Below are 12,403 nucleotides of genomic sequence, written 5' to 3' on the forward strand. Positions count from 1 at the left end.
ACTATTCTAGATATAGTGTTGACAAAAGGGGGCTTTATTGCTAGTAATTTGCTCTTAGGGAATTATCTGAGTTATATGTAGATAATGAAAAAAATGATATTTGATCCTCTTGTATATATCTACATAATATCAAGAAATAAAGGATACAAGTAAGATGAATGGTTGGAAAATATAGAGATGGTTGGAAAATAGAAGAGAAAAATCTAGGTTCTTGAAGTATGTTTCAGAACCTCAAATCAAAATGCAGAGATAAGTTCAGCAGGTGAATCATCCACAAGTGAGTTCCTGAAGCCACTTGTTTATTATTGCCATCAGTTTATCAATAATGTATTAAACTAGAATGGATTTTAATGACTGGATGCAATTAGTGGTTGGATATCTTTCCATTCAATTTATTTTAAACTGTCACGTTCTGGTGAGACTATTTTTAACTAAAATTTCTTTGTTAATGTGTTTGTTTTTTTACACAGCTAAAATTTTTGTATTTTCAGACTACATTTTGGGAAGCATTTCTGCATCTTATTCAATGTTTGGAGATGGTTATTCTTTACTTGATGCAAATTAATTAGTATTTTTATTATATATTATAAATATAATACATGTTATATATATAGTATATATAATTAGTATACCTGGAAGATAAATTCCTGATGGGAGGAGGAATTGCTTTAACTCTTCCTCCTTTTCTCCAACTACTAACCTTCCTGGCTCCTTTTTCAGTTCCAATTGAAATCCCACCTTCCACAGGAAGCTTTCTCTAAATTCTCTTAATTCCAGTACCTTCCCTCTGTAAATTTTTTTCATATTTATCTTGGATTTATAGAGCCTCTATAAAATTCATTCTAACCTCCCTTGGAATGACTTTTATTTGTATGTTGTCTCCCTGACTTAAGCAGGGACTATGTTTTGCCTCCTTTTTGTATTTTCAGTACTTAGCATGGTGCCTTGCACATATTAGGTGCTTAATAAATGTTTAATGATGTTATTTTGTAATTTTTTTGATTGCTCTTCCAATGAAAGTTACACTTGTTTCAATTAAACTTTCTCTGATCCCCAACTCTGCATCAATCTATAGGCAAAGAAATATACCCTCAACTCAGCCTTTGAAGAAAAGCTATCATGCCTATTTTATGTATAGGTTTTTAGTATGCTATTCTTCTTAAAATAGAATATACTTTTAAAACACAATTATAGAGATAGTCTCCATAAAATACATTCCAATCTCACATGTATTGACATTTGTTTGCATGTTGTCTTTCCCATTAGATTGTAGCTCCCTGAGGGTAGGGATTGTCTTATTTTGTATCCTGGGCATTAAGTCCAGTATCTGGCACAGTAACTGCTTAATAAATATTTGTTAATTGATTGAGAAAAGTCTTCAGGAAAGAAAATAGTAGAAATGATTAATATATTTATTTAGTAAAGCTCCATGGGATTCCATAGGATCGCAGAGTTAGAACTGGAAGAGATTCTGAATATCATTTAGTCCAACTTACTTATTTTGTAGATAAGGAAATGGATTCATAGAAGTAAAGTGATTTCTCTGAGGTCAGTTTTATTAAGGGTCAAATTTAGAAATTATATCATGATGCTCTATGGAAAGGGATAGTATATCACTTTCATTGATTTTTATTTTTATCAACTGTTAAAACAGGGACTTTTAGGAGCATAGTTGGAAGGATCAGACTAAAAAACATATCTTCTTCAGTTATTAATATGGACTTGAGAAGTGAAATAAATGGAATTTTAGAAATAACGTTTCTGATTTTTTTCTTCTTTTGGAAGTTATAGCTATTTCTCTTAAAAAAATTTTTTTCTGATCCCAAACTCTATGACAGGTTGTTTGTATCCCACAGGCAAAGAAAGAAATACAACCTCAACTCAGCATTTAAAGAATAGCTATGATATCTATAATCATATCTTAATTTATTGGTTTTATAAGTGTGGGTTTTTAAACATGCTGTTCATAAAAGAGGATACACCTATAAAAACACTCTATATGGACAGCTTCCACAAAATACATTCCAACCTCATTTGGATCATGAGTAATTTTCCCAACTACTGATCCAGGCCTAGGAATATGATAAAAAAATGCACCAAAAAAGTCAACTTGCTGATTGGCACGAGTTGTGGTGGTTGTGACTAAAAGAGAGAAACAAAATAAAACAAAAATTCCAACAAACCAGCTGCAGGTTAAGCTTAAGGTAGTGATTGAGAAGTACTTTGGTTTGGTCCATAGAAATCCCACCTGGAGTTCAAGTCCCACTCTAGTTCAAACTCCACTTCTGATATATTCTGGCTTTCGTGCCCTGGGATAGGTCACTCAATCTCTCATAGCCCAAGGCCACTCTCTAAGAGTATAAGTTGCAGAGGGGTGGAAGACTTAGCCTTGGTAGAGCAAATAATCTCTTTAGGAGTTTCCATACAGGTGAAATCACAGGTGCAGAACAAACAAAAGAATGATTAAAAGACAAAATTATATCAGTATAACCAGGTAAAAGGCATTCTTGATATGATAATGCCCTCTTTGGGTCATTAAAAATATAGCTAGTTTATTTCTAGAAAAGGAGCCAAGAGAGTTTGTAATATCTAGGAAAATACGTGACTGTAAGAAGCAAGGTAAGGAGACAAGTAAAGAAACTTGATTGCCAGAAAAATTATGACTTTTCCCAGGTAGGTCATTGTGTTTGTCAGTGATACAGATGAAATAAGAAACTTCATTTTTTGGCTGTTGATCTTATTGTCTTTTAGAACATGTGACAATATTAGGAAGAACTTTACATTCAAAAGCTACTGTAATTAATAAAACCTCTTGGCACTGCCCAATGTTTGCTGACATAACTCTAAAATTATCTCTTTTTGTAAGGCAAATGCGCTAAAATAATACAATCAATTTTATCTTACAAATATACATTACATAAAATTTTCTATAATGATAATGTTAGATTTATATGTAAATATATATAAGCATAATAGAATAGAAAAATGCATTAAACTTAAGAAATGTATCATTTCAGAGTCCTTAAAAACTGACATGTGACTCTTAGATCTTGTATTCATTCAGGGCACTAGTCTGACAGTTTGTTGTAGCAAAATATCATCAATTTAAAAAAATCATGCCCAGGAAAAAAAAGAGAAATAATAGCTCCTTTTGTACTACTTTGAGAAATAGCCACAGTTTTAAAGTTTACTATCACTAAAATTAAATCTAGGAAATTAGATGCAATTTCGGTGTTTGATTAGAGAATAAGCAGGAGTAAATTGTTAAGGCCTTATGAATCAAATAGTGATTGACTATATAGAAACTGTTTGGTCTGAGTGCAAATATTTTCAGCAGTAGTTATGAATTAATCATTCACAATTCCTAACAGAACTGTCCTCTTCATTTACCTAAACGCTGATGTGAACAAATGAAAAGTTATCACTAAATGAAATAATATTCTTTTATTAATAGGTGCTAAACCAAAACAAGTAAACCCAAAGACTCTGTTGCTTAATCTCTCAGTGCCTTTATCTCCTTATCTGAGAAAAGAAAAGGCAACGAATTCCTTCTCCTTCATGGAGTTATTCTGAAAGTGAATGAAGAATCAAGTTAAATATGAATATTGGTTTCTTTACTTTTCGGGAACTTATGGTAACAATAAAAAGATGGGGAAAGGATGGGATTTAGAACTAGAAAAGGCCTTGAGACCATCTGCAAATCTTTGTAAATGTAGGACTGAAATGAGAAGAAAAGAATGGATATGGAGATATGTAAGTTTGAAAATGATCCCCACAGAGGTAATAACTAAAACAAACAGGGTTCATAAAATAGATCACCAAAAGAGAGAGGGAGGAGAGTCAAGATGGAGCCTCCAGCTTCCTAAGTATGTGTTCTCCCCAAAGCTCTGCCCAAAGAATTATTCAAATCTCAAATCTTTACAAGTCAGTTAATGTAGTAGAGTGGGAAAAGCATTTAACCTGGAGACAGTCTAGCTAACAAAGTCAAGTTACTTTGGGGAACATACTTAACTCCCTTAAAGACTAAAATTGGATCCATTTTTTCCCCTCAGGTTTTCTGTTTAAAGTTCTGCTATTCACCTAGCATGCATGATCTTTCTTTTACCATCTGCTAGATCACATCATTCCAAGTTCACCTTACATATCCCCCTCCAAGAAATCTAACTTAATTAAATGCTATGGGCCAGTGATAAAAAAAAAAAATCAACTCTTAACACATTGGTGGATAGACAACAAAATGGTCAATTTCTGAAAGTTCTATTATAGATTATCTATTATTGATCTGTTATCAAATAAACTGTCTAATTCTAAGCATACAACATCCTAAGCCAGGAATGAATGGTGAAAGTTGAGTAGGACGACCTGCCAGTTAGCTAGAAAGTAAAACGTATACCTCAAAGTCCTGAAGTACGGTATATACTGCCTGTCTGATGGACTTAAGTTGTTACTTGTGAACATAGTGATATAGTAGAATCAACACTATACGTCAAAACCAGGCTCAAAACCGTTCCTGCCATTTTATTAGTGGTCCTTTTACTTTTGGCAAGTCATCAATTGGTAAGTCTCAGATTTTCCTTACATGTAAAACAGGGAAAATAAAACATGTGTACTAGCTACCTTACAGGTTGGGTGTGAAGATCAGATGAGATACAGTATGTAAGTACTTTGTAAACCATGAAGCATTATGTACATGTACGTTATGATGAAGAGGACGATGATCATTACTATGAATAAGTTTCTGAAATACAAAGTAACTTCTTGCCCCCTTGCTTGCATAATAGATGCTTACACCACTGTTCTTTAATGAACATGCCCTCCTCACAGAGGCTTCCCGTTTTTCTGGCTTCCCATTAAGTTGCAGCTCAGATCCTCTGTATGGCAGGAGGCCTTTCCTAGCGGTCTCAGCACAGCTCTCTTTCATACTGCTTCTTATCCACTCGATATATATTTGGCATGTACCTCGTTCTTGATGTGCTGTCTCCTTCATGTAAGCTCATTAACGGGAGGGCCTATTTTAATTTTCTTTGTATCCCCAGTGTTTAGCACAGAATCTGGTGCATATTAATTAATAACTGCTTTTTATTGATTGATTTTATTAAGTCAGTGTGATACTGGCTTCAAATCTGCCCAGTGTCTACCTGTATGACCGTGGACAAGTCAATTCATACCTCTAGATGTGTTTCTTCATCTACAAAATAAAGAGTTACATTTAGCTGGCCTCTAAAGCCTCTTCAGGATCTTAATTTGTGATCTTATGAACTATCATATTGCCTCTTTAATGAGCTCTGAATTCAGCCTATCACACGTTATATGTATGCTTAAGCTAAGTATATAAAAGAATAGTACTTTTAGTAGGCACAACAGCTTTACTATAAATTAGAAGAACAGGCAGATGAAACCTTTACCAAAAGTGGCTTGTTAAAATAGCTGTTAGTAATTAAACATATTGACTTTCATAATCATATCTCTAAGTTGGTTTGGTTTTGTTTATTTAAAAAAATTACTGACAATAAAAAAAAACTTTCTGCTTATTGACATTTCCTTGGATATATTAGCATGATTTTTATTTTTGTCTTTTTTGGTCATTCCTCAACTAAAAAACTTTCATTTAATAACTGATTTTTAACCAGTGTGTTCTGATACTTTGTATAAATCACCACTGTAGGTCAGGAATTTTTCAAAGAAAGTACAAATAAGGAGAAAAAAGGTAGAAAGGTGAAAAAATGAAACTCTAACATATAAAAATTAAAGAAAATTAGAGTGTAAAAATTGGTTTTATATATTAGAAAAATAAAAATACTGACAAATTAACAAAAAGTTATAAAATCAAAAAAGATGAGGAAGTATTAATAGTTAAAAAGGAGAGCAACCCCAAAAGGACTAACTAATTCTGATCTAAATATGAAATGTGTGTAAAGTTTATCTATACAGTTTTAACTGAAGTCACTGACTTTAATTAACTTCAGCTTATTGTATGCATAGGGCCAGTTTTTCATTTGTATAGCTCTACCACAGAATTATCTGCAAAAGGATATGAGCCTTGGAAAAGATCCTGTTAGGGATTTTCATAGTATAACTCATCAAAGAATAAATTTCATGTGCAGTCAGAGAACCATATAAACTGATTATATGTTCAAATATTTCCGGAACCATATATTCTATTTCAGCCAAAGACAAAAGCACAGTGAACAGATCTTTTAAAAACTATTCAAGAAAATACCATACAGTTAACTGCTATAGATGGCAGCATTTTTTGCAACACCAGGTGAAAAATATCTGATTTCAACAGTAACAACAAAGATAAATAGCTGATAACACTTTTTCCAAGTTGGTAAAACATATATACACAAACATATGCATTTTAAAAATTGCAAAAGCATCACTGATTCCCATATATAGTTGTTTTTCTAAAACCACTGTTTTTGTAACCAGGAAAAATCAGTTCAATAAAATGCCACCCAAATATAAAACATGGAAACTATAAATACTAGGAGAAAAATAACAATGAAACGACAAGTTGTCTTATTGGTGAATCAGTATTCTTAAAAAAATAGAGCATAAAAATTCTCTGGGTGTATGACACACATTTTAGACATCCTGTCTACTCTAAATCTTGAATGCTCTTAGTTTTAATTTTGCTTCTTCTTTCCAACATTTTAAAGGCTTAACAGGTTTGTTTGAATTAATTGATTTCATTTTCTCTAATATAAGCAGTTAACAGTGATTCTTCATCATTTCATTACTTTTTAAGATTATACTGCAAAAAAATCTTCATTTATCACTGTATCTATTTTTGTACTAATAATAAGCATGATGTCTATTGTTTTTTAAAAATTCAATTCTTTCCATTATTTCTTTTATCATCATAATGAAAACCTCCAATTTTTCATTTTAAAATAACACGAACAACTAATATTCGCTACAAGTTTTCTGAGAAAAGTGAGGATAAAGGATAGTAGACTAGCATAAGAAAAAGATAAGAAATTTCTAAAACTTCTTATCATCCTTTGTATTCATTTACTTATCTATCTGCTTTTGGTTAGTATCCTTAAAAATATAAAGCTTTCTTTCCCTTTGAATTTTTCAGGATGAGCTACATTTATCTGAAAATATCTCTCTGTTAGTGAAGAAGGTTTTATGTTGGGATGAACAAAATCGAGTAACAGAAAGCCTTGCCTTGTTTGTTCCTTTTGAATTTGAGCAATTTGGAAGATTATATGACTAACTCAAAAAAACAGAATGATAAAATCAACACAGATTACTGAAAAAAAAAATACAAGCTCTGACCAACACAGGATTCTTGTCAGACTCCAATGAGTATGTAAAACATTTTGTAAATTTTAGAGAACTCCAAAACCTATTATTATTATTATTATTACTGACATGGTATCTTCTTGTCTAGCATTTTTAAAGCAAATATTTAGCTCTTTACAAAGTCAAAAATAATAAAGATATTGATATGTCTTTGAAATGGGTAAGGATTCATTTTTGTAACGATATATTTTGGTATAGGTCAAAAAGTACTAGAAAACTCTAGTGAACCCCTGGGTACCATTTTAAAATAAAACCATACCTGCATCAGAACTTGTTTGATTACAGCTGCTAACAATGCTGTTTGGTATCATTGGAGTGGATGATGCTGAAATCCTTGACTGAGGTGGGTTTGGGTGTAATGGACCTCCTAAAGCCATGCCTGGCATTCCACAATTCCCACTAGCCTGAATCTGATTTATTAAGCCTGCAAGATGGTGGTTTGGCCCTGGGCTGCTACCATGGATGAAGTTGGTGTTAGCATTCTGGCAGTGCATGGCTTCCCCTCTTAAAGGTAAGTTCTGTGTCAATGAATTTTGAAGAACACTGGAATTTATATTGGTATCTGTGAAATGCAGCTGGTTAGCAGAGCAAGGCAAAGCAGGATTGGAGCTCCCACAACCAGTGGAACTATTGCTGCTCATGTGTGAGCTTTGACAACTCATGGACTGCAGTAATTGAGACATGGAATTGATGGGAAATGAACCTTGACTTTGCTTCCTTATCAAGTCAGGACCAGGTTTAGGAACTGCAGAACTATCCATATGAGACTGTCTAAGCAAACTCAACACAGTAGTAGTTGGCTGCTTTCTTTTCCTCATAGATTCTTTCTGCTGAGACATCAATTTATCTCTTAGTGCTGCTCGGCCACTTTGCCCTTCACTTGTTGGTAGAAGCATGTTGGCAGTAGGAGGGAACATGGTATTTAAAGTGCTATGTCCTTCGGTGTTGCCACTATTGGCAACAGCTCCAGAATTGCTACTGCTGTTATTGTTGTTACCAGCAAGTTTGTTTTGATTTGCTAGCTGTGCTTTGGCTGCTGCTGAGAGTAAACTACTTGCTGGAAAGGAGGCAGCATTGTGCTGGTTCAAAATCTGATTTAAAGGCATTCCCAGCAAACCAGGCTGACTCTTTAAAGGTCCACTTCCAGCAGATGCAGTAGGAAATGCTGCATTGCTTGGAGCATTTAGTACATTACTCATTCCAGCAATTAATGGGTTGGGGATGTCCTTGTACTGATGAAGTCCATCAGGCTTGGTGGAAGGGCTTGATGGCATTGATGGTCTTGGGGACCCTATTGTTGATCGTGGTGACCGGGGTGGAACTTTAATACCACTACAAGTAGATTGGGGTCCTACTGGTGGCATCATGAAATTCCCATGATCTGATGATGTGGAAGATGAACGTGATCTTTGGGGTGATGCCTCAATCCTTCCAATTCCGGTTCCCATCATATGTACTGGGGATGTCACTGGTGAAGGAGACAGGGAGGTTGAAGCTGAATGTTGAACTCTTTGAACATGACTTCCATGGTTCATGTGGCCAGGTTTAACAGTTGGCAAAGGGAGATTACTTGGCAAAGGAACAACAGCAGGAGGCATGCTTACATTCATCACAGGTACCTGAGAGTGGACATTTGAATGGAAATTGGTAGGATTAATGAGAATAGGGTTCTGATTTACTGGTTTACTAGGAATAGGGTCTAGAATGCCAAGTGGATCTTTTTCTGATGTTAATGGCTTTTTCTGAAGAGCACAAGAAGGTGGTGGAGGGGGAGGTGGGCCTTGGGGTGGTTTGTGGTGGAACATTGCTCGTGGTATTTCCATATTAGCTGAAAAATTACACATTGGTTTTTTCATTACTGGACTCTTTGTAGTCAAGGTTGGGGAGAGAGGTATATTAGTCCTTCCAGCCATTGCACAGGATGACTGTACAGGAGAACCATGTAGCATTACTGAGGGTGGAGAAAGAGGAGTCCTATTCATGTGAACAGGACTAGAGTTAGGAGCTCCATGAAAACCAGTACTACTCCTTGTGAAAACATCAGGGCTTCCAAGTGGGTCAGTCCTAGGAGAGATTGAGCCATCTCCATATATCTGGGATCCTGATGAAGCTGGACTAGGAAGTCCACCATGACTGCCACGATATGGAGATTTTTGACCATGCTCACTGCTGCCCAATCTCTGCCTAGGATAGACAGAATGAAGTTCTTGTTGCTGGCTTCCAGTCAGCTCTTGAACATAAAGCCTTCCCATGGCATTAGAAGCTCCAATCATTAACTTGAAAGGATTCTTACATTCTGGCATTACAGAATTTGTAACTCCTTCATGTGATTTAGTTCTCATTGATCTTGGAGTTGCTGCCCGTGAAGTTACTATTGGAGTTGCACCTGATATTAAAAGAAAAACAAAAAAATACAAACACCTGTTAATATTCTGAAAATGATAGATATTAGTGTATGTCTGAAGTCTAACATCTTATAAATTAGAGCTTAAAGGGGCACATGCATTCTATTTGTCAATTTTAGGTAGCCTTTCTTATTGCTGTCCAAAGTTGGACACTTGCCACTTAGCACCGACTTCTCTTTCATTTCTGACTCCAAGGCTTGGCTCACTTTGTTTCTCTTGTCTTAAAAACCTTTCCTTCCATCTTATCTAAAGCCCCCCTACCCCTGTAGGGATAAGTCACATACATAACAACTTCCTTGATCATTCAATTATTTACCATTTTCCACATTCCTTCAACTCTTAGAGCATAATAGTATTTCTAGTGTGCAATGTTCTTTCCAACTGGTGAACATGTGCTATTTAAACAGTGTTACTTAACTTTCTATGACACATGTCTTCTTTCTCCTTGGGGTTAAATTGAATATTTTGTCCATGGTCACTGATGGACTCAGAGTGGCATTTCCCTTTTCTACATTTCTGCTGGGTGGTTTTTATAGGATAGAGGTGGCAAGAAAGAAGGGTTGAAGTTTTTAGGCCTAGAATCACTTTTATTTTTATTTATTTAAAAAAAAAAACCCTTACTTTCTATCTTAGAATCAATACTGTATATTGGTTCCAAGGAAGAAGAATGGTAAGGCCTAGGGAATGGGTCTTTACTTGCCCAGGATCACACAGCTAGGAAGTATCAGAGCCAAGATTAGAACACAGGACCTCTCATCTCTATGTCCAGGCTCTCAACCCACTGAGCCATCTAGCTGCTCCCCAGAATCGCTTTTAGAATGAGGATATGGTTCTTGTCTAACTCTCTGCTTACCAGTCTAATTTGTGATAACTATTTATATGCATTTTGAGGACTTCCTCTTCAGTCAGGTATGATGCTGCTGAGTAGCCTATTTTCTAACTATTTAATACGTCCACATTTGATTTTTAACATTTATGTGTATGTATACATGTATCTACATACATAAAGCTTTTGGAAAATATTTATTATTTTATGTTAAAAGTATAGCAAATAATGGAACTGCAAAACTATTTTTATGGATTTTCTCTCTAAATAAGAAAAAAAAAGTTCTCTCATCCACATGTAGTCATATCACATACTTGTTCCTCCTCCAGGACTAGTAAGGACTAGGGAAGGGTGAGGGGCTTCCATGCTCTTATGCAGTGTTGCCACTGCGATGATTTTCCTTTTATGTATGCATAGCTTTGTGACATCTTCGTCTGCTTTAACGTCTTCTGCAGTTCTCTGTTTTACAGCAGCTCCAGGATCAAAATTAAATACCTAAAAATACAAAATAATAATTTAGAATATATGTTGCATCACTTTTCCCTGTGGATACCCTTTCTCTCTTCCTAACTCCCTTGGGAAAGTAAAATGTTTGGACATGAGAACAAAAATAGGAATAAAAGTTTTTTTGATTCTTAAATATTAGAGAAGCAATTTTAAATGCCCTAGTAATACAGCTGCAGAATTCAGAGCTTTTGTGGCAAATTCATTACTTTTATTCCCAGCTAACTGGGAGTTTTTTCCTTTGCCACATAACTACCTAACAAAGCAGCCATATCTTAGATTCTCTCCCAGTTTTGGTTCCTGAAAGCAGTTCAGTAGAATATAATTTTAAAATTATAATACACTTAAAAAACCAAACACCACAGATAACCTATAACTGCTGCTCTGCATTTTACCTTATAGTAAATTTTACTAAGTAGATTCACACTATATCATTTTTCCTTTTTACATTGCACAATTAGTAAAACAGTTTCACCTTCTGGCTACAAGACAGTTCTGCTCTGTGATTTTACAAAAATCTGTTAGATTTGCCACCAACATCTCTGAAAATAGCACAGCATATTTGAACAGTTAAAGGAGTGCAACAAAATGTTGTGCTATAAAAACTAAACTGAGGATAGTGATGGCTGTAATAAACAAGGCATATAATCATTCTGACTGAAATATCTAAAATAGTACATACACCAACATCCTTTAGTTTTTATTAGATTACAAAACTTTTAAGAAAAAGAACCAGTTCAAATATTCATTTAAGCATTCTGAAATGCATAAGAAAAAATTTAAACCTTATTAAGTAAATATTTAACATATATGTGATTAAACAAATAGTGTAAAATGACATGCTATGTGAAAGAAAAAAAAACATAAAGCATCAGACCTGAAGGAAAAAATATATGGGAAGAGAAGCCTACTATAAAATTGTTACCTTGGGAAGAATAAGAGGACATTCCAAGCCACACTTGCAGGTTCCATCAGTAAGCAGGTAGGTTTTAACCTGCTCCAAGCAAGATAACAAAGACCCACTGGGACTGCAAAGATATTAAAAAAGAATCAGGAAATAATTTAAACTATATAAATATATGAAAAAGTATACTTTTTAGTCATACTCTCTTTTACAAGGATAATAGTTTCCAGCTAAGGAAAAGCATTTCATTTTGTCAGAATTATAGAAGTCACTAAATAACAGCCTGTAAAATTGTAGGTCTTTATTTTGAACCAAGATATGTCTTAGTTAAACAGTTTTGCCAAAGTGGAGTTACGAGTTCCTCCCTTGTAGCACAGTAAGTTCAGGTTAAACTGGACTTTTTGTATTCTCCAAAATCTGTAAATGCCTCGATTCTACTCCTCTGAAGGC

The 12,403-nt window shown here is 34.6% G+C and overlaps 1 protein-coding gene across 1 annotated transcript in view; it reads right to left on the reverse strand.

Moving 5' to 3' along the window:
• The window catches only part of MBD5 (methyl-CpG binding domain protein 5), a 128,375-nt gene that overhangs the window by 43,713 nt on the left and 72,259 nt on the right, over positions 1–12,403 (reverse strand). Inside the window, exons 4-6 of the mRNA XM_044669887.1 lie at positions 11,975–12,077; positions 10,860–11,040; positions 7,574–9,700 (exon numbers count right to left, since the gene is read on the reverse strand). Coding sequence (XP_044525822.1) covers positions 7,574–9,700; positions 10,860–11,040; positions 11,975–12,077 — 2,411 coding nt within the window. The remainder of the gene's footprint in view (positions 1–7,573; positions 9,701–10,859; positions 11,041–11,974; positions 12,078–12,403) is intronic.

Source organism: Gracilinanus agilis, chromosome 3, assembly GCF_016433145.1.
Source record: "Gracilinanus agilis isolate LMUSP501 chromosome 3, AgileGrace, whole genome shotgun sequence".
Taxonomy (NCBI): Eukaryota; Metazoa; Chordata; class Mammalia; order Didelphimorphia; family Didelphidae; genus Gracilinanus; species Gracilinanus agilis.